The 25474-nt window shown below is 41.5% G+C and overlaps 3 protein-coding genes across 12 annotated transcripts in view; 2 read left to right on the top strand and 1 right to left on the bottom strand.

Annotated features, from left to right (window-relative positions):
• The first annotated feature begins 4 nt into the window (after nt 1-4).
• Vps50 (vacuolar protein sorting 50) lies at nt 5-11382 on the top strand. Of its 3 annotated transcripts, none has more exons than XM_022808863.2 (15): nt 5-222; nt 1717-1815; nt 1987-2100; nt 2258-2428; nt 2976-3133; nt 3643-3808; nt 4001-4120; nt 4250-4437; nt 6227-6358; nt 6692-6848; nt 7004-7165; nt 7452-7804; nt 8442-9267; nt 9788-9877; nt 10528-11382. In XM_022808863.2, exons 2-15 carry the CDS (start codon nt 1738-1740, stop codon nt 10747-10749), a joined length of 2937 nt encoding a protein of 978 aa, XP_022664598.1. In that variant the 5' UTR covers nt 5-222; nt 1717-1737; the 3' UTR covers nt 10750-11382. The 3 variants fall into 3 exon arrangements, with proteins under 3 accessions (XP_022664598.1, XP_022664597.1, XP_022664599.1); XM_022808862.2 differs by having other exon boundaries at nt 5-226; XM_022808864.2 differs by having other exon boundaries at nt 7-222; nt 1987-2097.
• A 1296-nt stretch (nt 11383-12678) lies between these two features.
• On the top strand, nt 12679-16018 carry LOC147755169 (uncharacterized). 3 transcript variants are annotated; one of them, XM_086990201.1, is made up of 5 exons: nt 12679-12967; nt 13584-13809; nt 14095-14279; nt 14512-14842; nt 15536-16018. In XM_086990201.1, exons 2-5 carry the CDS (start codon nt 13586-13588, stop codon nt 15732-15734), a joined length of 939 nt encoding a protein of 312 aa, XP_086846327.1. In that variant the 5' UTR covers nt 12679-12967; nt 13584-13585; the 3' UTR covers nt 15735-16018. The 3 variants fall into 3 exon arrangements, with proteins under 3 accessions (XP_086846327.1, XP_086846326.1, XP_086846325.1); XM_086990200.1 differs by having other exon boundaries at nt 12680-12906; XM_086990199.1 differs by having other exon boundaries at nt 12682-12850.
• An 817-nt stretch (nt 16019-16835) lies between these two features.
• Nucleotides 16836-25474, bottom strand: part of LOC111251831 (uncharacterized) — a 40537-nt gene continuing 31898 nt past the window's right edge. For 3 of the 6 annotated variants that reach the window (XM_022808866.2, XM_022808865.2, XM_022808867.2), the window contains 4 exons: nt 22667-22873; nt 21059-21278; nt 20609-20729; nt 16836-19021 (listed from right to left, as the gene is read on the bottom strand). In XM_022808866.2, the coding sequence (XP_022664601.1) occupies nt 18742-19021; nt 20609-20729; nt 21059-21278; nt 22667-22873 (828 nt within the window). In that variant the 3' untranslated portion in view covers nt 16836-18741. The remainder of the gene's footprint in view (nt 19022-20608; nt 20730-21058; nt 21279-22666; nt 22874-25474) is intronic. The other 3 variants (XR_015328419.1, XR_015328417.1, XR_015328418.1) reach the window with 3 other exon arrangements.

Raw genomic sequence — 25474 nt, 5'->3', positions numbered from 1 at the left:
TGATGGGTGATCCGACGAGGTTGTTTTTCAGACAACTTGAGTTCGCAGCTAAATTCGATTTCAACGTGCGTGCTAACCCCAATCGGGTCCTACACAGTAAAGTGATGTTTGGGTTACAGAGAATGTGAAACGATCGCTGGTAGCCAACCGGTCAATTAGCAGTGATGACATGCACCAGATCACCGAGTTTCAAGAGTTTCTAGCCAGCTGGTTTTGACACTTGTGGGTAGGCTAGATTATACGTATATATACCTATAGATATATAATATTCAATATATTGAGTTTTTGTTTTATACCTTGAGAAATATTTCACTGAATTCTAACACAATGCATTTAAGAGATTAGACAATCTTCTAAAAGAAACCTATTTTTATTCGTAAGAAAAGCATGAAGAATATTTGATAGCATTACATAAACTTACCAGTTACTAAAGGATACAAATCTCATGTTCTATACAGATTTGACGTATTCTAGTAAAGCTTCCAAGCACTTACTGTTTTTGAAAATTTTTAGATCTCTGGTTCTCTCTTTCATGTGTCTCACTGATTCAAAATATACAATAAAAAAAACGGCAATAAGCTTGAATTATTAAGGGTCAGTGTCAATGGCGTAACAAAGTAATACCCACTGCGGCTTGCTATCAGTGCCAACTAGGATCTTTATTTATACAAAATAACGGTAGTGAGAACTCGTACATTGTGCACTCTTCAATATCTATACTAGCAAAAAAAGATTCATTTCGAAAAAATGACCAAGTTGCACACAGTTAAACAAAGACCAAAATATCGATCAAATAGAAAACTTATTTAGAAAACGATTTAGGTAGATTAGACATACAAAATAAAACTAGTGCTAATTATTAGAGCAATAGCGTGATCCAACTAAGAATGTGATAATAAGATACGACTTGTTTAAAGAGACACAATAAAGCGATAGCTTTTTGTGCCTCTTTAAACAAGTCAAAAAGCATTTATTGTCAACCAACTATTACTATCATTATCTAAACTAAGCACCACTCAACAATTGTACCCGTAAGGATGTGTAAAATATAATCTAGCTTAAAGCATTTTTATTGGTGTCTGATGTATAATTATATTTAATTGTATAGCTACGACACGCAATTGTACACACTTACGTAGGTAACCTAGCATTGACTAATTTTTCGTTACTTCAGTACAAAAAGCGGGTTGCCTATATGTTATCAATATACAACGTTGTGTTTTTTTTTTGTAAACTTTCTTTTTTTTTTTGTATTTCCTTTGTAAACTTGAAGTAGGCAATTATTTTCAATAATTTTTCATCTATATAACCCGGAAATGTGTTCAACTGCTTCTTGGATTTCCACATGCGTTTGTTTTGTGGACGAATTCAATCTAGTTACTTCCGACTTGGCTGTTCGCCGTTGAAGCAACGTGTAGAGCTCTTGTCCATATTTCTTGGCGTCCAGAAAACAATCACTCATGTATGCTTGATAAGTAAAAGTGTAAACAAAACATTAAGTATCAATACATAAATGAAATTAGCTGCTATGTTCAATGCTAAATTTGGTCGTCAAATGCAAGTACAGATACGTAAAGGCTCACATTTGAATGTCGACAAGAGCCCGTGAGATTGAGATGAAAGCAAACGTTCGTAGATAGTACGCGTTGAAGTTTTTACATGCAAATTAACTAAAATAATACGACAGAGCCAATACATACAATGTGATGCCGGCAGGTGGTGTCGTCGAAGCCTGAAATGGACCTTAGCCGCAGACTGAAGGATGCCGTAAAACCGCTACAGAAATCTGCTTTCGTTCAAGATCTTCAGGAAAAGGTTACAACTAGAGGCAAACCGTAAACTTTACCGCAAGGAAAGCGGTGTGCCTCTTAATATGTATACTTCGACGTTATAATCCATATGAACTAAGATAGCAGTTTAATTTCGAATATATGTATATAATTAAATATTGTCGAGCGAGATGTGTTTAAATGTCTTATCTAATAGGTTCAACAACTGAGAAGTCCAAATTCGGAAACAAAGAATCATTTAGAGAGCGGAACCTTTCTTGAGGACACTATCGTGCCCCAGCGAGTGCCGATCCAGCATGCGCTTAAGGTATTAAGTAATCATTCAATTTTTTTGTATTTCGACTAATATCCTGATAATTGAAATTTAAGCGTGATGCGCCACAAAAGAGCAATTTGTGTATAACATTTATGAAACGTCTAAAAGAGGTAACGGTTTTTATATACATTGACCTACATTTACAATTCAGGACCCTGCCGTAGAGGAAGCTCTCTTAGACTCAATCGATCCTCGATACTATGATGAGAAGTTTGACTCATCGCTGTTTGAACTGGAGAAACTAGCCGATGGTGTACCTCCTGAGTTAGTCAACATTAATCGGCAAGTACTGGAGAAGCAGCTCGCTGTCGTTACCAACAAGGTGAGAAGTTGTAGGGTGCTAAATCCTGGTTATTCTTTCTAACAACTTAGTTGCCACCATTCGCAATTACTGATTAAACATTGATTACTAGGTTCTAACTGGTAAATCATAAATAATTATGCACTGATTCAAGATGAATTACTCGCAAATCGTGCAATACAATTTTCTATTGCACGACCTATGGGTCATTCAAGGACTACTTCCTTATTGGGGGAACTTGTAAATAACTACGAGAAGAGCATGCCTTTTGAAACACTGTCAAGGAACACATTTATCGAGCGCACCAGTTACCTAATAACATTATTATAAGTTGTTTTATTCGGTGTTATATATTTCTATTTGGTGTAGAAAACGTTAATGTGTACAGAAGTAGGTATATAGTTGAAATAGAGGCTGTCTTGGGTGTAAACTAAACGGTAAGTCTAAGTGTCAAGCTAATTTTGTTTACCTACTGCTCCGTTCTCCAATAAACAAGTCCTAATTGAACTTCTCAAACACGACACTATAAGGAAAAAAAATTTCTCTTTTTTCTTATTGGGCTGTGTAGGTGTATCAACTGATAGTCGGAAAGCAGTCGGAGTACTCTGCAGAGATCGTCCATGTTGTGGCATTACAGTCTCGACTAACAGACTGCCTAGCCCAGTGCGTGGAAGCGCGCAGAGCACTCAGGCGCACCCAGACAGATTTTACTGATGAAAACCTCAGGTTGGTTAACCTACGACATCCTTTTCAAGAGCATTTCAATTATTTCCTTTTAATCTAACTGCGTTTAGTTTAATAGAAGATGTTTAAAGAATTCAAGTATTCAGCTCGTATCTCTTTTCTTACCAAGATCGACGACGGTCTATGTCACCTTTCAAACATTATACAGGGACACAGGTTTTCGCTGGACCTCTTAGATGCGTTTATGAATTATTCGAAAATATAATAAGCGCATAGGAGTTAATTATTTTCAATTAATAATACTTGAAAATTCTCAGACCAGTAGATACGTCTGGAAGGAAAAATGGCGAGCAAACCAATAAAGTAAATAAATGACCATACTTAGTGAGTTCAATTTGAAAAATAAAGAAGCATAATCCTGAACCCGGGGTCTCTTCTTGACTGTAGTACTTTTATACTCTATTGCGTGATAGTCCTAGATCTTGATTTTTCGACTCATAAAACGATTAACTTAAGCAATAACGGTAATGTGTATCGGATTCGCACTTCAGAGTTCTTCAATGTGCCAGACGAAGAAACCTCTTAATGGATACACTGTCAAAGCTGTCAGTGATCAAGACTTTGCATCAAACAGATATCCGTCTCTATGAGCTCCTTGAAATGCGCGAATATCCCACCGCTATACAGCTTTTGCTGGAGTGTCGTCAAGCATTGCAGGTGGTTACACGTTACATTGCAGTGTGGTTATCTATATTCATTAAGAACCTCAAAGAAGCTTACTTTTTGCCCTTCATTCGTTCTAAAGCGATCCTTCAAACCGACCAAACAACTGACAGTATTTTAATAACATAAAGGGAGGGCCAAGACCAATAAAGCGGCATTAAATATGCGCACCTTTCTTGCTCACAGGACTACCAGCAGTTCGATTGTATGAAACAACTCTCCCTAAAATTTGACCGTACCCTTGAAAAGACCGAGCAGCAACTGGATGTAGCTCTTTCAAAGCTCTGCTTGGACTACAATGAAGAGGTCAGTGTCTAGCTTACAAACTTACTTATCGTTACTTAACACGCATTTAATAAAACTAACTTTATCAATATGACGCAGAAGTTATATATATATGTATTTGTACTAAAATTTTCACTTTATTGGACGCAGGCGTATGCGAAGCTCACTTCGGCGTTGACGCTTCTTGGCCGCGGTCCCAACATCCTTGATCAGCTCCTTATGCACTTTACCTTAACTATCCACAATCTTTCACTGGTTACCGTCGCAAAGCATGGGCAACATGGGGAGCCTGGCAAAAAACAGTACGCTGATCTTTGCCAAGCAGTTAACGAAGATAGGTCAGTATCGATATGCAGAAAAACGCCTTCTATCTGGGTTTTAATTATTTAGGCTATTAGATCTAAGCACACTTGTGGCCATATTCACCAAAATACGGAAGTAATAGAAATAAAATGGCCATTTCCGCCATAAGAATGTAGTTTAATAGCAGATCAGTCAGGTAATTTTTAAAGCGCTCTGTCTAATAACATAACTAATCGTTTGTTCGGACTGTTGTTATTGATGTTGAACATCTTTTTAAGCAGTAGCTGCAATAATGTCTGATACTAAACCAGCTAGCGCATTCGAATATGTAGTCTTCATATGTGATTGATACAATTCGTGTGAAGTTAAGGTTAATAAGATTAGGACTTTGGAATTGAATAACTTTTGAACTGGCTCGGCAAGAATGATAATTTTCCCATATTTGTTGAAGGTGCTTTCCTTATTTTTTACACGCTTGTCCCAGCGCTCTGGGAGCTTCTGAAGAGCCCTATATATATATATATATATATATATATATATATATATAGGGAAAATACATATTCCCATATGTAATTTCCCTATTTACGAGTTCTCGAAGTAAATCGATAGTGGGATATGCTTGACCAAGAGTTATCCTCTTTTGAACATGGAAAGCCTTGCAATCACACTGACTTAGATCACTAGAATAAAAGGGCTGTGGCCAACATTAGATATTCCTTTGTTCAATCCAGGAAGCTATTGAAGCATGGGAATAAGTTCTAGCGTTGTCATCTAGTAGTATCGAGTATTGCGATGCCAACGGTCCATGAGCCTTTTAGAAAAATGGCGATGACGGGCTGCATTCATTTTCAACGGGTATTTCATAGTAGTAAACCTCAGATGTCCTTTCCAAGTACAACCATAACCTTAGGTTTGAACCTAGTCGACACTGTCACCGAATTCGATTTTTCTCCTGGGTGATGCCATTCTCTCGCCAGGTCCCTTTTCGGCTGAGAGTGGAGGATGAACCATTCTTCCTCGTTTATGGTGACCGCTCTAGGCATTCTGTTAATTAAAATTACAGATGAAATACACCATGCCCATTTTCAACCCACATTGAAATCCATTCACGGGAGGCCCATTTTTTTTACTTAGTTTCAGCTTTTTAAGTATTTGGAGTACGATTCTTTACATAGGAAAGGCCAGTTTTAGCCGACAGAACCTTTAGACCCCAACTCTGCTTTCGTAAAAAGCCTCGTTGATTACGGTAATGCGTTCCTCTTTTTTGGGCCCCGAGATCTGGCTTCCTTCTTGCTTATCTTCAAAACCCTAATCCTTGTCCTTGAAATGTTTACATCGTTCACATACTGTGCTTTCGTTCAAGGCCTCCTTGCCTAATGTCTTCGTTAGTCACCAATATGTTTCTACTGCGACATGAAGTCGCACGGAGAACAAAATCTTAATTTCGGAACCTTAATTTTCGAGACTAAAAGACGTTTTTCCTTTTGAACTATTTCCCTAGTGAATTGCCTCGGTCCTCGCTCACGAATTTCTAGAGCGTTAGAGTATTTACCATTCAAATTTTGTTTACCAGCAACGCGTAGCTCAAAAGTTATTCAAAGTTAGCCGGACTTTCTTGTAACCATTTATATTATTTTTGACTAAAAACAATTGTCATACGCGCAGATATCAAATTGGCATTGAAGGCTACCGATAAAATCGCAACAGACTAATTGAAATGGCAGTTTATCGTATAGCAATTTGCTGTGAATCCAACTTGCTAAGCTGCCTCGGTGGACATGAAGTTTAGGTTTTAACTGAAAATAAGTTCGATACTTTCCTAAGATATCCGGAATGCTTACGAGAACTGGCCCAAGCGTTCTTTAGGCTAATGGTGAGCTATCGACAAGTTCTTGAATGGCACGAACGAGGCGTGAAGGATGAAGAAGATGACAGTGATAGCGCCCATAGCCACAGGTATGTGCCACACTCTGCATGGTTATGAGATCGTGCTCTCCAAATCCACTGAGAGCGAGTTAGACAAATATTTGCATCCAACAAAGAAGACTTCAACCAAAATATCGGTTGAAGCAAATACAAAAATACAGTTTTTAACACCTTAACAAAATGATTGCAATGATTTAATATGCACAGATAAACACGGCGAAGCAACCATTATATTTCGATAGAATTACATATCACTTTATAGAAATTCAACGATCTTTTTTCATGCTTATATTACTTTTAACCATTCTTTAGGAAAACATATCTATATCTTTAAGCAGTGTTTGGCTACATTCATTCATACAGGAGTGAGCCGGAAGCGGCTAATGGAGGTGATGCTAGCGACGTTCCTGTAAGCTCCTCGGAGCATCATCCACCCGTGGGTACATTGAAATCGCAGCCCGCCGAACCAAACAACATGCTGGGTTCTCCGGCATCCTCTACGCACAGTAGTCCCTCAAAGGTAAGAACTCATATGCTCATATATAATACAATACGAGAGCTATACCTGAATCATTTAGCTTTAAGCGAACAACTAGTGCAGCGGCGGACAAATTTACCTATTTTAACTTTATGATAGAAAAACGTATATAACATTGCAATAAATTTTTCTTTTAGGAAAAAGTGGGCGAGAAATGTCTGGCCCGTCAGAAGCTTCGGAATGGTTTACATAGGCTTTGGTCGGACATGCAGCAGAAATTCAAATTGCTCCTTAGCTCCTTCAGTTGGCATGCTACGACAGAATTTGATAAATTCATCGCTGTGATAAATACTACAAAGGTGACGACATACTTTTACACGAAAAATTGTACCGCGATTGATTGTGTCCCGCGATATACATTTATCGATCTATCGTAAGAGCTAAAGCGTTTTTTATTTTTAGATCTTGTAACGGTCTTATTGCTTATGATGCTATAGAGATGAACCATTTTATGAAAGAAGTTCCTGCTGTAATGTAGTTATTTATCAATAAATAATTTCTAGTAATACATTACGTACAATTAAATATTGTTAGGCTAGAGGAAGGGTATTAATGTACATTCTTTTTTCCTATTTATCTATTTAGGTAATGGTAGAAGTGGGTGAGTTATTTTGTGAACAGTCAGGATGCAGTAGCGACCTGGAGACGAGCGCTGAGGAACAGTGTCTGCGTTATTTACACTCATATCACGGTCAAAGTCTGGCAACCTTAAAAACTTACCTGGAGCACGAATCGTGGGAGCTAATGCCAGTGCGAGATGGATTTTCCCTGGATAATCTTCATGAATTTTGCTTCTTGCATGCTGCTCAAGAAGCCGCTAGGAGCGAAAAAATGCTGCCATCTTCATCCTCGCCTTTGAAGACACTCTCAGAAAACGAGATATCATTTACGCCCGACGCACCCGACCCGTTTGCCGTCGAGGTGGCTGTACAATCAAGGTTCGTTGTTTTCCAGAATAAATGTTGAATGCAAATACAAACGTACGTATGATGCTCCATACGCGTAATGTGCAGCAGGTGTTATTTTATTACTGAGAACTCATTCTTTGTATGGAGTGATTACTATGCTACAAGTCTGGGTTGCCTGTCCCCGTGATAGCTTGGTGGGTAACGTATTTCCCTGCTAATCTTAGGGGCGCGTTGTCTAGGTTCGAGGTTCGCTTCGTGCTGGGAGCCAGCCGTCTATGGAATGACTAATGGCAATACGGGACGTGAACCTCAAAACATAGAGAAGTCTAAGTTGCCTATTCCACTGGAAATTTTTAAATTCGAACTATAACCAACATGTAAATAATACGGTAGCCAGTATTCGTCTCAAGGCAGGGATTGTTTTCTCTCTGTTATACTTTATTAGATACAATCACGAACTTTTCTATGATATTCATTGACCAGCGATAAATAGGCTTTGTTATGTGTAATTGTTTCGGTAGATGTAGCATTCCAGGTCATTTCGTTTGTGCCCATTAAGATGCTTACTAAGAAAACAGGCAAAGGCGTCGTAAAACTAGTCTACTAGAGAATATGATAAAGATAAAGTATCTTTTACATACACGTTCGTTTTTTTTACTTCTGCCAGCGACTTAGACAATTCGATATTTGAAGATGAAGGAGGAGACGATGAAGACGATGATGAGAAGAAATCATTGCAACATCGATTTCCGAAGCATGCCATCACGAACACGTCGCTGACTATTTTTCGTCTTCTTGGTCGCTACCTAAATATGATGGCGGCTCTTGGTGGAGGTCAGAAAGTGACAGCGCTTGGCCTGTCTTCTGTAGTTCAACTCTTCGAATACTACCTTCACACAGTGTCAGCTTACTTCGCAAGCGAGAGCGCTGAAAATTTCCCATGGAGTGTTAGTCCTTCATGCCGACGAGTGCTTCAACGAATAAAGGAATCATTAAGTTCATGCTCTGAAGAGCTTCGAGTACAGCTGCCAGATTTAACTCCATTGCAGGACGGGGCCATGGACACCTTCAGTCTTCGCAAACGGGTGGCAGCTTGCGAGAGCTTAACGTTTCTCTCCGTACAGCTGCAACTACTCCTTCCTCAAGTCGAAGGTCGGGAGAGACGAGAAAACGGTGATATATGTGGTTCTCAACATGTTTCAGGAAACAGTCGAGAAAAACTCGACCAGTTTACTGTAGATGCCGATTGCGCTCGCGAACTCTACCACTCTGTTTATCTAGCAGTACCAGCAAAATTTATAAATTTACCTCAAATCCTTGACCTAATGTCCAGTGTCAACTGGGATCTAAGGGACATTCAAACCCAACACAGCCCCTATGTCGACCTACTGCTACAACAACTCACGAACTTAGAGCAGACTCTTTGGGATAGTAACCTCCCTAAAGAAGTTCTCAAGCATTTTTGGATTGTCACGCTGAGACTCTGTTCACAGGTAAATTTGGCTCTTGCTATCATTTGGTACCGTAGATTCGAAACTTATTTACTCATTTCAATGTTATTCTTCAAGCTATCTACTCACCGCTATTATAGAACTAAGATTAACGTGTAGCAATAATATAGCAACTATCCAAGAAACGCATACTTTGCAAACTCTAGCATCCTCCATTGTATAACTTGCAACTTGGGGTGTAAGCTTGTTTTGAAACAAAAATGTTTCCGAATGTAATGTCATCAGAAAAAAACCTAGAAACGAGTAGAGATCTGTTTGGAAATAGAACGCGTACCGTCTATAATGGATATACTATTAATTATTAATGCATTAGGTAGCCTGAGGATATTTCAGAGGTCATGGATCAGTTTCTTGAGGCAAAGATCTTGGAATATTTTCGTACTATAAAGCAAGACTATGATAAATGTATAGTATGCTAAAACGAATTGTGCTTCTTGCCAAAGAGTAGGATGTGTTCGCTTCTGCCAAACATTGACGGTTACTACATTATTCCATTCACCAGGCGTTTATCGAAGGATTTGCAAGTGCAAAAAAATGTTCCAACGCTGGAAGGGCGCTTATGCAACTTGACTGGCAACAGTTCTTATCGAAGGTGAGTTAGATCCATATTGGTATAAAATTCTTCGCTGAGAAAGGGCTTATTTACCCGTTAACAAAATATGCGAAAATAGTGTTTTTTTAAATGATAAACATCTATTAGCGTAAGAGTGCGTAGTCCTTCATGTAAGACTATGACTGCTTTTGAGCTCTATTTTTTTTGGGCCTACCAAATTCACTTTCCTGATTCCTATGCTAGCGCCACATTTTCAAGTTCACATGCAAGGAACCAAAATAAATATCCAGAATGTACAGTTCGTGTCTCTCACTTAAGAATCTTCCTGTACTAAGCCTCTTGTTTATTCGATGCATGAAAACAGAAGACTAAAAAATGTTTAAGTATCGCATTTTGCGATATTAAAACAACGATTAGAACCTTGCGTTTCCTTCTAAGACTCCATGTGCGAATTTTGTATACTATATATCTTTTCTAAACGCCTTTGCTTTTTCCTAATAGTGTCTCAGATTTTCTCACTGAATTTGCGAGTGAAGCATACGGCGTCGTTTCTTCGATAGCTTTAGTTATCCAAAACGGTAGTACGGTATCAATGTAAGTCGCTGGCAGATAATGGTTTACTCGTAAGTTCTCAGCAATAACTCTGCAAGCAACCAATCTGCATTTTGAATTACTGATGTTTAATGCAGGTGGAACGTATGCGAGTCAAGCTAAAACCAGTTCCTGACCAGACGCAGGTAGAGGCTCTCGTGAGAGCGTACTACCTAATTGACCGTCCTCTAGAAGAATGGCTTGTGACAAACGGACCCTTCTACTCAAAAAAACAGCTGCTTGGCCTCGTTAACTCCATGAGTCATGTTAATCGGAGGGCGCGACAAAGCCTCGTGCAAATGATTGAGGAACAGCGATAGATGTTATGAAGGGTATCTGTAATGTATAAATCGGTAGCTGCCTACCTAAAGACCTGATGGACGAGCACGTATATTACTTTGGTGTGCATGGTTTTGCGATGACATGTCGGACAGTAATGACCAAATAATCATGTCAGCGTAAAAGCAATGCAACACAAAAATAAACGTATCTCTGTTCGACAAAGAAATTTCAGCTCACGTAGTATGCGATGGCGTAGTTATACCAGCGCAATTTTCTTTTATATATAAATAAATATTTATATACCATATCGCCGCCCTTAGCGACCGCAAAACCGCCGATTAGGAGGTTACAAATACTGTATTGGACCAAGTGACATGGATTATATTCACTCCAACTACAGATAAGTTAGAATAATACACGTTCATGTCTGTCGGAGGGTGTGATCAACCTCAGCATCAAACGCGGACCTATAAAATTTAGAAGAGATAAAATAAAAATATGCTCCCTGTAGGCGATGAAAGCAGAACACACGTATTTTATTGCCATTGTATGTTACCTATTATTTACTATAATATATACAAAAAAATTTCTTTTAAAGACATTAGGTAATTAGAAAAGCGTTGTAAGAAATTTTACATGGAAATAAAAAACTATTTATTATATTAATATAATGACCGAGTATTCACTAGCATAGCTTTCATTTGTCTTCCAATACGCATTTGCAGCGATCTTCAGTAGGGTTATTTGACTGCTTCCATTATCTACACAGATAATTATGATACGTGGCTTTATCTTTAAAAAGGATTGCCTGCTCTTAGAGCAAACATCTTAGTTCTTGTAAATAGAAGATAGCAGAAAAATTACGCGAATTATAATGAGAACAGCACTTATTAACAATAGTAAATGTTAGTCTAAATACCATTTAGCAAGAACAGGTCCATGATGTTGTACAGGAAAGGAAGGAGAAAAAACATCGTAATAATAGTCAAGAACGTTAAAACATAAAACGGCTTAGTTTTAGTTGCTTTTGTAAAAAGTTGTACTCTGTGTATGTGTGTGTTGGTTGTTGCTAAGATAGCGTTTATGCTGCGATTCGAAGGATCCGAGTTGGAGCCGTAAATATTAGTCTGAAACCGCTCTTTTGAACATCCATGCTGCATTTGACAAGCGTAAAAATTTTACAGATTCCGCTACCTTGGGACGACCAAACGCAATCTAGTGTGCAAGTCATGGAAGTAGCATCTGCCGGCATTACGTGTTGTTTACCTGTTGCATTCGACCTCCCGAATAGTTAAGTATTGTATAAATATTTTCTTAATTACCTCGTACAATTAGTAATATAATGTTGTCCAGTTATATGAAATTATTTAATCGTTCAGAAAAAGTTGTATTGATATAGTTCAGTCGCCCTGTTTTTCAAACTTTGATTCATGTTAAGTGAAACATTGATATCAAGCTTTTATCATTTTTTCAGAAAAATTTCTAGGAAGAAGAAAGAAATTTCCTCTGAAAACATTATCAAAAAATATAGCAAAAAGATATGGAATTGTGCAGTAGTGTTCCACAATGCTGTATCTGGTGATGGCGACTCATGTTTTGAAAATCAGAATTTTTTTATTATTATATTATTAACTTCATGCAAAATTTCCTATAAAAACAAATAGCCTTTTTAGTATATAAAGAACCTTCTCCACCAATAGCGGCAGGTAATAATACATTTTTCAGCTCATATTGTAGGGTCCAAAAATAGAGAGAATATATACGAAAAATAACTGAACTTAAGGGCTGCCATTTACTGCAAATTTCTTCTAACCAAAAATTAAATTGTTTAGATTAAAAGCTCTAAATATTGTGAAACTACGTGGAGGCCTGCTTCGAAATGTATATCCCAGACTGTCTTTAAATAATGGAAGCTTCTTGTCTTTCTCAAGGGATTCGCAGACCGCGTTAGGTTTGAGATCGGAGTGAGCAGCAAAAATCACAATCATCTTAAACAGGGCAGTTTTAGTTTTCGTTCCACAGCTGACCATGGCAAGGGTGTCTGTCACTGTGAATAATGACAAGTGGTACAGCATAATAAAGCAATTGACCTAGTGCAGTGGACATTTACAGGAAGCGGTGGCTGATAACTACCAGAGAGTATGTACGATAAGAGTGGGTTTTGACTTGTGCACACTACAGCCCAACAAGCTGGAGTGAGTTCGAATCTGGAAAGTTCCTGTGCTATAGGCAAAGAAGCATCGTTTTCAGTTTGAGGTCTCACTATATAAACAATAAATAACCACCAAACGCAATCATAAGTCGCTAAGTAATAACAGCAACGCTAAATTATTAGCAATCTTCACTATCGAGCTCAAGATATTATTGTAACTGCAGCACGCAGTGGTAAATTGCGTATTTGTACTTCAACAATGTTTTTACGTACATTTTACGTTGTGGGGATGACAATAGTGCTGAAACGTAGTTGACTTTTCAATTTTATAAGTGAAGTACGCGTTAAAAAACTGAATACGAACATCCAAAAATCAGATTCTAAAACTCTAATATCGGGTATGATCTATTGGCTATTGAGTAAATGACAAAAATTGAGAAACATAAAAATCATGATATCTGAATTATTTCTACAGCTGTTGTTAAAAACATTATTAGGCTCACGAAATTAGAAAAGAGTACCGACAGACATTTCTAGAATTTATAAAGCGCATTTGTTCAACGCATAATGGAACCCCGGAAACCAACTTCGATGGAAGGCATATAAGGGTATCGCATATCAGTCACATTCGACAGAATCTCTAGTATTGGCTAGTACAACGACTGCGCCAGTCATATTCTAATTAAGTGTATGCTTCTAATTGTATATATATTTAAAAAGAAATGGTAGAGGAAGACGAAAATGCATTGCGTGGATTTGAGGACCGACTACAAAAGGCCATTTCGGATCTTGAAGATGCTCTTCTAGGAGTCTCAGACAAGGAGATCCTCAAGGAGCTTCAAAAAAAACACATCATCCAGGACGATAAATCGTTTTGTTCGTTTAAAGATAAGCTCAAACAAGCGTCCTGTTATCAACCATCGAAATGTGACTCGAAAAACTCAAGGTAACATTAAAATTTAAAACAACGATTTCTATTCACAATCAGGTCTTGATGTGATTGCTACGGTAGAACATAAGTCTGGACTATGAACCGAATCATTCCAGCGTTAAGTGACTTGCAGTTCGAACTACCGCCATGAAATTAAGAAATACAGTGTCTGTAACGGCGGTGACCAGCTTCGATTACAGTGTAGGGACCTTTTAATTTTTGTTATATAAGTACGCAAAGATAATTTTTTTGAGTCATGTAGGACGTCGAATCTATTGAATTACTTTTTGTTGATTTCAGCTGTAATAGTACCGAAGACGATGTTGCACCGTACCTAAATTATGAAAAAAACTCCTCAAACCTTGATCTAAGTATTTCATCTTACTTGAAAATTCCGATTTCCGACAAGCTAGCGTCTTCTGCTACACCTGTGGAGGAAATACCCACGATACGTTCTGATTTTGAGTCTTCGACGGAAAATTCCGGTGCGTGCCTTCCTGCTTAGGTATAACGTACGCTCATATCCTCTATGATGTTTTATTAGGTTATTGTAAACGAGTGTGGGATTGATTCTGAAGTGTCATAGTTTTATCAGAAAGAGGCTTCCAGCCATACATTCGTATATGTAGTTCACACTGTCGCTTCGTTTGTGAAATGTAGCAGTGATCTTTGTTACACATAAATTAACAGGACCGTGTTGCTTAACATATTTTTCAGATTCCGACTTTCCCTTAGAGAATTTGTTATCTCGCGAAGACCTGAGTGATAAGAACATTCAAATTTTATCTGGATATTGTCGGTCTCCTCTAATCGTTGATGAGCTGATAGAGTCAAATCCGGAGCTGCCACAACCTTTTACAAATAGCGATTTTACCACTCAGAGGCTAACTGCAGCAACAAACGGAAACTTGAGGCCTAGAACAGGTCACAAGAAAAAATGGTTAACTTTGACAGAGAATCGGACTGCAGCGGCAGGACATGAGACGATTGAGCAATTTGTGCGACGCATTTGCAGCTCTCAGCTCGATCTTATCGATAGTCTATCAACGTAAGTCTTTTGTAAATCGCATTGTTCTATACTAACCAAGGGCAAAACATTGTGCTCTTATCTAAGAAGATGCCGTAAGCGGATCTTTGAGGAGCATCTTAAGATAAACAGTTTCGCTTCTACTTTAACAAGCGTGCACAAACATCGTTTAAATACTCTATACAGAAATAACTCCAGTGAAATTAAATTATGGGCTAATAGCAGCTTGAAAAACCCAAAATGTAGGGGCTCAAAATAGCCAAAAGTTCAACATGTGCAAAAAGATCCAACAACTAGTGTTGGTTCTTACCTGAATGACGTAATTGATAATTCATATCCTTTTTAAGACGTTGTTAATTTATGCGCAAAAAATCCAGATGTATAAAACTGGCCTGGTAAAAATATTTGAGGATGCTTGAGAAATTGCTTAAAAACATGCAATAACGAAAACCGTGAATTCCGGGAAAAGAAAGCTGTTAATTTTTCCAAGCTGTTAATCCAACACAAAGAAACTGGACAATAGCTCATCTTCACTCAAATACTGAGAATGGCATACTATATTTCCCTATGACTGTTGTTCTATTTTAGGAAGAATTGGTTCCCTTTCGATGCCAGTTGTAGCGAATGAATGTGTGTAAAAGAAGTTCTATACTTCATTTACCTATAATGTATTATATAAGTTACCTGTGCAAAACCAATATGTTCAATTTCCAGTCGACCTCGAAATGTGTGGGCGCCTACGAAGCCTCGTTGTTCACCGCAAGTGCGATATCAACAGTATCGACAATTCTGGGATAAATTTCCGGAGCCAGGTGCGAAACCACGAAAAGCACTACGCTGGGCTATTCGCAGTAAAATGGCTCAAAAAGAAGAGCCACAAAAAATATCTTGGTGGCCTGAGCTTAAGTTATAAAAACTATATAATGCTATGCCTCTAGTGCAAAAGTTACATCTTCGAACTCCAATTCTCTGCGCTTCGATACAACCTTCGGAAAAAGCGGGTACATTATAGAGCACTGGAACTCTCAACGTAGTCATTATCATTTGATGTTCGCTTAGTGGTTTCACTCATCTGGAACACCTCGCGAAGCTGCCCATTAAGTGCGGAGTATCGAAGCATTTGAATGGTACTTCCTGAGTTTCTATGCATATATCAACATTCAGTTTTTTCAATACATACCCAACAATGAAATCCTAGTCATGCAGTGTGTTTTTTCAACTGTCGTAAGCATGTATAACTTCCAAATCATGAGAAAAATTCAGAAAAAAAATTTGATTTGAAAGCAATGCAAGAAATAAAACAATACAATAATGAAAACTAGGCATTTATATATATAAACTGTAAATATTAGCTATTCACATAAGAATCAAAAAGCTTAATGGAAATCCTTAATTAGGTTTTAAAGTGTAAGCTTTATGTAGGCGAGCAGCAATAATAACTTCACCTAATTTTAATTCTCTAGTAAATGTATTACGTTTACAAAATCTTAAAATTAATTGTACAGGAAGTGGGTACGATAAGTGTCAAACAGGGTTTTTATTAGAAAAAAAAAGGGCTAGAAATCGTTATATTGTTCGAATTGTGCGAATAACCTATGGCCACCGATCTGTGATCCACTTTTGCTTGAATGTTATTATAATTATTATTAATTATTATAGTACAGTAACCATAATAAATGTAGTAATGATAAATATCTATTGGACAACTTTGGCAAAAGGTATTTCTTCTAATAAGGGGTATGCATGAGAGAGCAAATAAATAAGACATCTTCTGTTGCTAGCGTCATACAGGGCGAACGTAGCATCTTTTTTAGCTGCAATTGAATTGGATAATAACACGCTAATTCGTTTAGATAACACACATTTTACTAAACAGAGCTTGTTTTTAGATCCCTAGACTACTATGTTTGGTTTAATATGAACTTATCAACCTAACAGCAACATGTCTTAATCTAAATATGTAAAACCTAGAAATAGCTATTGAGCATCATGAGTGAAAGAAGGAGACAATTAATAATCGTTGGTATCTTCATGGTATACATCGTTCGTGTACATTTATTATTTAAGCCTTTAGTGTCTTTAGTTTTGTATCATCATCAGCGTCTTCTTTTCATCTAGAGTTTTCGTTCTCTTTTGTTATGCGCTCTTTTTTATTTCTCTCTCTCTCTCTCCCTCTCTCTCTCTCTCTATCTATCTATCTATCTATCTATCTCTCTCTCTCTCTCTCTCTTCCCTTTGTTTCTTATTTAGTTGTTTTTTTATACACAGTATAATACACGAATGTACAGCTTAAATCACAATAGAATTAATCACCGTCAATGCGTTATATCACTATTGTAAACCATCCGGAGGAAGGCGGGACACACTCCGGGAATACTGCGACTGAGGGCAAGAAGATACATAGTAGAGCAGAAATAGAGCAATACTTATATGTAGTAATTGCAATAGTAATATATATATATATATATATATATATATATGTGTGTTTTGATTTCTTTCTTCTCACCGTCTCTTTGTCGTGTGTATGGATGAGAAACGCTATGCTCTCACCCTACGCTGTTGTATGTAGATGTTCGAATCTTGCCGTTTTCGGCCGTGCATCGGAAGGCGGTCATTGAGTACTGCCGCTAGTAATGCAATAGCAACAGTCGTATAATTATTAAAAATGGTAATGCAAGCTGTAGTAGTGGTATTGGTAGGTACATTAAAATGTGTTTTCAGAAGAGGTATTTTTGTTAATAGCCTCTATCAACTCAGTCTTAGTACGCCATAGTTTGGAGTCGCGTCTCCCGTGTCACCCTTCATTTACCTGTAGCCTCCATCCGCCTTCGTTGACCTTGTTAGCGGCAGTATCTCCGTTATTGACATCCTCCGGTGGTCGGTTCGACTAGCCATTTCTCATCGTCATTGGATTCACACTTGCTACTACAACTATTTATAATTAGGAGGCAACCGTCGCATTACTTCCTTCAGCCACTGCCGCTCGTGCTCATCGGCTTCGGCCACGCATCCTCGACAGAACCCAGCATAATCAGCGGCTACGGTAATGGCCGCCGCATTGTCGAGCTTCCGCGCCCCCCCAGCCAGCCAGCCAGCCAGCCAATAAAATGCCCACCCGCTCAGCCAGTCCTCACCGTTAGCACTTCTGGCTGTCCTTTTTAAATCAGTTTGTTTTTCTTCGAGCAATGTGTGTATGTATGTGTTGATGCGTGTTTGACTCCTTCTCCACATGAAGAAAAGCTTGTAAGTCTCTCACTTGTCCACTGGAGGAATAAACGCATCCTGTCAAACGCGTACCTTCATGTTTCTATTCAAAGTAGTTGCACATAATATACAGGCAAAAAATAAAGGAAACCTAAGCCTCACATCTAAAACGTCAGAAACGGGATAATATTTCGATTTGATTTTTTTGTATTTGCGCTCACTTACATCTGTACTAATGTATTCCTCGGTTTTTCACACTCCAGTTCATAGTAGCCTCAGATGGTTAGAGGATCTTCTAGACTCTGCTCTAGCAACCTCGATTTCGACTCACTCACGGTTCATACCCTCGCATCAGAAAGTTATTTACAAGCAAGAACGGCAAGAACTTAACAGAACTTAACTTTTGCCGATGTCATGGTATTGCTCGTCCTATACTTGTCCTGTAACACCACCTTCTAACTAAGCAGATATTTCACGTCTCTTTTTTACCCTCATTTACCTGTTGTACCCAGGTGTGGTTCATCGGTGGCATATGCTCATTTAAGCCTCCCAGGCCTAGACCCTCCGTACGGTTGACATATATCATATACACATTGAATAATCATCGTAATTATATTATTGTTAACCAGTTATTTTAGTCTCTTATCTTGGATCGGCGAAAAAGTCAAACGTGAGAGTTGTTTTTCTATGTATTATTATTACTTCTCTGTATCACATTATGTTGAAGTGTTGTCAGTACTGCTGGCTGGCTGTTGTTGATCCTGCCCACGGGATAGAGCCTGGCTGAGAAGGCGCTTTGACTCCTCGTCCCAGCGAATGGCCCGCACTGTCGATAACTGTTCATAGTACCGTGAGAAAGCGTCCGTTTCCATAGTACGGTCGACGGAAAACACGATTTGCTGTGAGATTTCATCACCGATTGTGCGTAGAAAGACACCTACGTCCGTAAGCCCAGTGGAAGCTATCAGCTCATCGAGGTGCGCGCACGTTAGAGACCTGTAATAGGGAAATTTAAAAAAAAAAGTTACTTGAGTTCTCGCTTTCGTATATAAGCAAGCATTAAGGGCTATATGAGATCACTGATAAGCCCACTTTCGTGAGTTGGGTCACGTACACGATAACCAAAATATGGGTTAGACGTCAGTTGCCTATTCAAAAGAGCACACCAGTCATTATCGAAAAGCCCACAACCATCCATTTTTATGGTTGAGAACTTGAATGAACCTCCGTTGTATTATACGTTTTCATAACTTGACCGTAATCGGTAACTGCACCTCATATTAACTGTGTTGTTACAAAGATCTTGTTGAACAATTGGATTGCTGGGACGCCAGCAGGTGCACTAGTGAAGACACTCCGACACGGTAGAACTGGCAGACTGTAAACTATTCACGCAAAGAAAAACCACATGCAGTTTGAACAGCGGTCCGCAACACTTTCAAGAGACACAACCACTGAGACGCCCAAACGCCGTTCTCTGTCGTTCCTTGATAGCTTATTCGGAGATGCTGCGGTGTGTTCCGGATCCCGCAAACGGAATTCGGGCATCGAACAAACGGGAAGACAATACAAAGAGCCGCTGCGTACAGTGGGGCAAGACATAGACAGTGGGGACAGTATAAAGAAATGGAACTAGAGAAACAACACTGGGAGTAGCTGCAGCAAGGCTCTGTAATGGTTGTGTATGCCAGAGTAAGGGGGAGCAGAGAGTTGGAAGGATGGAGAAAGGGGAGTTTCCTAGGAGGAAAGGTTGAATTCGTTGAGAGATTGCCATAGCGCGTGCTGCCTTAAATCTTTCACTAGCACCCCTGAATTGCTGGGCTGCGATCAAAAACCCAACCATAGCTTAAACCCACCATGCCACGGCTCGAACTTTCTGTCCATGAAGAAAGGTTGCGGTAGAGAATAGTAAAAAATGGGTTTCTACTTACATGGAAAACTTGTCAGCATGACGACGAAAGTGTCATGAACCCGATTTCGAAATATTAAGAGAAATGAGGCACCTGTTTTATGGAGAAGCCCGCCCCTGGCCAAAATTGCTTACCACGTCTTGGCCGTTTAGGGCATTTCGAAAGCAGCCTAAAGCTGTTAACTGCGAGGGAACAACTTTAAGAAATGGGGCTCAAAGTTAAGGGAATCCTGCAAAGCGAAAATGCTCAACAGAAAGGCGCCAAAATAACCTTCTTTAGCTTTTTATGGGGACCGTTGCCACTTTTTTTCGTTTCTGCCTTCACTTGTAGGTGCACGGATCAGCGGCTCATCATCGTCACCAAGAATTTCGTTCGCTAGTGTAGTTCGAAGTGTTCGTCGTGGTAGCCGCCTACGCTGCCACGGGCAGAGAAATGCTAAACACCATCGCCACCCGTATCACCATTCCCCCATCTTTGCGCACGATTTCTTTTTGCTGGATGTCTTCTGGGGGTAGTAAGTGTGGGTAGATGACAGGGGATGTGTATGTGTAGGTATGCCCAAATGTAGTCGCTAAGCAGAGTTCCCTCTTGTACGCAAATATGCATGGGATTGCGAGACCTGTCTTGTAAGATGTTGTGTTATTAAGATGAGGAAGTAGCAAAAAGCACTTACTGCATCGCGCCGTCTTCGCCAATAGATCGTAGAACACGGAATGTCCGTATGGCGATTTCGGGAAGCAAGCAGCATTCGGGAGCACCCGCCAACACGTCAAAACCCGATTCCAGCTTGTGGTCTGTGTTATGGCGCATAACACAAAACGATTCAAAGCAAAAATTCAACGTACTTAGCATTCGTACCCGCCAGGCATTAGCAAAAACGTATGATCATCGAAAGCTACTGTTGCAGTTGCTACTGATGTAGATGATTTAGATATCGTAGGTATACAAATGAATAATAATAAACTAATAATGGGTTTGTGAAAGTCTACCTTGGCACACACGTGCGTTCATAGCGAAAACGGCTGTAAATACTTTTGTTGCCTGGAATACTCATCTTACGAGCGTCATACCATCAAGTCATTCTATATTCAGACTGACCAAAAGAAAACAGCTGGTAACGTACCAAGACATGACGAAGTGCCCCTAAATGTCCACGGTTTTCGATCGCGCACTTCTCCTTTTTCAGCAGCCTCATCATCGATAAATTTGTTGTCCTCAGCAAAATCTTCTAAAAATGTTCGTAGAGTTTGAAAATCGAACATGTTAGCGATGCTTGCCGCTGTATCGCCTGACAACGTCTTAGCGTCCACTTGAGCTCCAAACGACAGGAGCAGCCTTATAACCTGTAAACGGTGTTGGTCCTATTTAAAGTCTATGAATTTAGGTGTTAATCTCTTCCCCGTATTTCTCAATATCAAAACATTAACAAGAACATGCCATACGATTTATGAGACGTAATGGATTGGCTTTTGATTCAACCGCATAACTTCATTTTTATTTTCTAGATGTAGTCGGCCGCTGTAGTTATCAATATTAAGTAAACCAATTTCTGCCCGAGCTACTAGCAAAAATCTTTATCAAAAGGTCTAGCTCTGAACATTATACATCTTTTGGAGTCGTAACTAAGCTGAAATTGTGACTGGTTTGTGACATAAGATTTTGAAAAAACTGGGTTGTGATTCTAAAGAAAGCCCACTTCTGCATTATATTCCTTGATCGCATCTTCCCATGATCAACAACGAAATCTATGCAACATGCCTTGACATGACTCGGGAACGTTCAAGAATAAGCGGGCCGACGACCGTCCTGTGTTTGCGTCCACACAGGTAATCCGTCTGTATTCAGAGCCGTGCATGGCTTGCTGTTCTCCTGCTCACGAGTTTCAGAACCTTTTATGCACCGCCGCCTTCCTTCTTCTTTCAGTGACAAGGAGTTGCACTTGGTCAGTTTGCTCAGGCTAAAGCTATGTTATACTGACTGGCTTGTTTGTCTGCCTGCCAGCAAGCCAGCCATGTCTGGCATCGCCACTCTTCCCAGACCAATCCAACCATCACGTGCATATACACACACATACACCCACTGTACGCATCCGCTCATTCTACGCCGCTCCCATGTTCACCGAGCTTTGGGGCTTTTTTGCTCAGCTTGGGCAATGCCACCAAGGCTGCAGAATGGAGTGCCTCGGGCCAGATCCCTTTTCGTTCGTCTCGCTAGTCTCCGCCATGACTCCCCCCTCCCCCCGCAAGCCCACGTCCCGCTCTACCCGTCCCTCCGTGGCCTTTTCTCTCCCCACCGCAGCTCGCAACCGGCAAGCTGCGCTCGCTGAGTTGAGCGAAAAAGCAAGGAGAATCATCGCATCTCGACGATGGTCCTTGCTGGTGCTAGTAGTAGTGGTAAGGCACTCGTTAAGCGAAGCCACTAGGCGCGCTCACCTCGCTCGACTCGCCTGGCTTCTATATCCCGGCCTTCATCCAGCTGGCTAGCAGTTCCCTACTTTCGCTAGACAGTTCCCCATTCAGCCTTGCACAGTTCGCTCCCATCAGGCTTACGGCTTAGATCCTTCGCGCCTGCGTATTGCCACTCGGTTGCTCGTAGACCTATACTAACTCGCTCAACATCAGAGACCCTCGACGGCTAGTAGGCAGTAGCCTATGCCCGGCAGGCTATATAGGGTAGAGTAAAAGGCATTACTATGCGACTGTGCGGAAGGCAGGCAGGCACACAGACTTACCTCAATGTGGCCTTTAGCAGCGGCCTCGTGCAGGGGCCGTACCCCCTGAGGGGTCTCTGCTTCGGGGTCAGCGCCTCTCTCCAAGAGTGCCCTCGTCCCTGCCACGAAACCTTTCGAAGCTGCCTCATGTAAGGCTGTCGCCTGACTACGGCCACGTTGGTTCACGTGCACTTCACCGCATCGGTCCAGGCAGAAATTCACCATTTCCTGCAAAAGCCAGATTAGGGGAAAACAGTAACAAAATAAATAAAGAATATTATAACAAGCATAGAGCTCGTGTTAAATTTTTTTTAAAATTTCAAATGGAACGTCAAAGGTTCCTAACTTTGTCATATTTTACAAATTATAATAATTTGCTAGATATAGCCTTTTATATCTCTCGCATACTTAAAGTTCCTGCAATATAACTTGCTCGACTCCTTTTCTGATCTTAACGTCTTTAGTTTCTGAACTTCCTCCATCGCCTGCCTGCCCGCCTATGAAATAGCGACTAGTCTAAGGCAAATCATCGACAATAATCAGTAGCAGCAATATCGGCAGCAGAGCCAACATCACCAGGGGAAGGCCTTCGCTTTCCGGTCGCGAAGAAAGGTACGACGACGACGACGACGACACGTCTGCCATGGCCCCCTCTTCGGCAACTACGAAGCGTCAGTCGGTTATCGCCTTACCACTGCATGCACTCCGTATCCCCTTTCCGTCCCATCCCGTCCTTGTAGCCGCGTTGCAACATCGTTTATAATTCATCACGCCCCTTCGCAGCGAGCGCCCTCCTTTCCTATTCGCTCCCCGCTTGTTGACCCCACTGATCGTACAGTCGTAAGATATCATCGGCTATCACAAGCCAACGACGCTAGCTAACAGCACTCACACCGCTACCGCTACTATTACTAGCTCTACTGTGGTTGCTGTCACTTCGACCACAACCAACAGAATGCAGCAGCGGCAAACGCTGAAGACGCCAGAAAGGCCTAGGAGGCCCAACTGAAGGTGGTACGGACAGCCAACTACGGTCTTACGGCCGTATCTTCAACTAGGAGCCATAGGTACGTTACAACCAATACGAGGCGGAAGCCGAGCCAAAGTGACTACTGAGTAAAGGTAACAGTCTCCCGTCAAACGAAGAGTGCCTAAAAGTCTGCTTGGGGGAAACTCTCTGTCCGTCCGTCCATCGGTCGGCTACCCCACGACTAGGCTCCCCCATGACCAGACTCCCCCATTCCGTCACTCTTGGTTGAGCTACCTCGTACCATGGATCAGACTTGATCGTCGACCAAGAGGATGCGGCTGCCAAAGGAGAAGAAGGACATACAGCCAAAAGGCAGACAGCAAGCCGGTCATCCTTGCCAGCTGCCGAGATCGGTGTCAGTTGTCGGCTGCGTGTGACTGTGCCGTTTCAATGCGGACAAGGGTGAGCGTGTGGGAGGGCTGCTGAGGAAGGCCGTGTCAAGTGTGGTCATCGACGGAGTCCCTCAGGGCCAGGCAGGCAACCAGCCAGTGCGCCAGTAGTCAGCCTGCCTCAATCGGCCACTGCCTGTCCGGTCATCGGTCAGGAGACTCGAGGAGGAGAGAGAGAAAAAGCGAAAGAGTCACAGAGGGGCAAGCGACAGCGGGTGAGTGACTTGGTCTGACCGGTCAGGCTCAGCCAGCATCGGCTGGCCAGATACCGAGCCAACCGACCAGCCGGCCGCACTAGTAGAGTCTTCCACCACTGCTGCCATCACCCCTGGTCATTCGACGAGCGCCCCAGGAGGCCCTCTACGGCCTACTCCCCATGGCGCCCTTGACAGCCGAATGGCGGATCTAGAGCTTGTAGCAGAGGCAAAGGAAGGCACGACGCAAAAGGGAGAAAGGAGCCCTGCTGAAGGCTGAGCTAAAAGTCACCCGCCCACAGACCACTTGACAAAGCCTTCCCCTCCATTTCCCCTCCCCCCGAAAAGGTGGCTATGCCCTCGACAAACCACGGTTCGCTACGCCAGCTCTGCCCTTAGTGGCCTCCCCTCAAGCCCCCCTTCCCCTGCCGACGCCGCCGCCGACCTCCAGTTTCCCACATCCCGCCCCGATGATCGGCACTCGACACAACTTCTCGTCTGTGCGTTGAGCCTGCCAGTGTCTACCTCTAGCTGTCTCCCCGGGTGCGTCCAGGCCTAGGCTTTGCTCCCGAAGAGCTCGCGGAGGTGTGCCGGCTGGCCGGCTGCTGTGCGGGGTCGCTGTTAGCTCTTTGAGGCTAAGAGAGAGAAAAAGAGCGCAGCAAAGAGCTCGCCACTGAGCGCCCGACCAACCAACCGAGTGGCATGCGTGTGTCTGCCATCGCTGCTAGCGACCGCTTGGGGGGGGGGGGGGGTATACAGTGCTTAGGCGGCGAGCGGAGCGGACAGAGCCTGCCAGCGAGGCAGGCAAGTAGTCGTCGGCTGGCGGGCGAACGGACGGACGAACAGAGTGGGCGAGTATAAGTGCAAGTGGAGCAGTAGCAGCTGCAGCGGAGGTAACGCTGGCGGTAGTAGAGAGCTGAGGAGGCAGCAGCAGAGTGGTCTAGATGGAAGCGAGTGGAGCCATCGAAAGAGATCGTTCTTTGCGCACCATAGAGTGGAGTGGCTGCCTGGTAGGCTGGATGACTTGCTGGGTGGGTGGGTAAAGGGGATCGATGCGATTTATCAGCCACCTGTGGACACACACTTCGCACACTCTGGCAGGAGCAGTACTGCTGGATAGCTCGCCTATCCAACTGCAAGCGAGGCAAGCTGTACCGAGACGAAGCGAGCCGTAGCCGCAGGTCAGAGCGTAGCAGCTGAGTCGAAGGATCGAGCT

The sequence above is a fragment of the Varroa destructor genome, unplaced genomic scaffold (genome assembly GCF_002443255.2).
Source record: "Varroa destructor unplaced genomic scaffold, Vdes_3.0 BEIS01000005.1, whole genome shotgun sequence".
Lineage (NCBI taxonomy): Eukaryota > Metazoa > Arthropoda > Arachnida > Mesostigmata > Varroidae > Varroa > Varroa destructor.
Note: the sequence above shows the minus strand (reverse complement) of the source record. Positions and strands in the feature narration are given on the sequence as shown.

What these genes read in the sequence shown, in the direction of transcription:
- LOC147755169 (XM_086990201.1), top strand. Translation starts at nt 13,586, where the DNA reads ATGGTAGAGGAAGACGAAAATGCATTGCGTGGATTTGAGGACCGACTA. An exon ending in GTCTTCGACGGAAAATTCCG is followed by an intron (nt 14,280 to 14,511) that starts GTGCGTGCCTTC and finishes CATATTTTTCAG; the next exon opens with ATTCCGACTTTCCCTTAGAG. An exon ending in CTTATCGATAGTCTATCAAC is followed by an intron (nt 14,843 to 15,535) that starts GTAAGTCTTTTG and finishes TTCAATTTCCAG; the next exon opens with TCGACCTCGAAATGTGTGGG.
- Vps50 (XM_022808863.2), top strand. Translation starts at nt 1,738, where the DNA reads ATGGACCTTAGCCGCAGACTGAAGGATGCCGTAAAACCGCTACAGAAA. An exon ending in TCGCTGTCGTTACCAACAAG is followed by an intron (nt 2,429 to 2,975) that starts GTGAGAAGTTGT and finishes TGGGCTGTGTAG; the next exon opens with GTGTATCAACTGATAGTCGG. An exon ending in CTGTGATAAATACTACAAAG is followed by an intron (nt 7,166 to 7,451) that starts GTGACGACATAC and finishes TTATCTATTTAG; the next exon opens with GTAATGGTAGAAGTGGGTGA.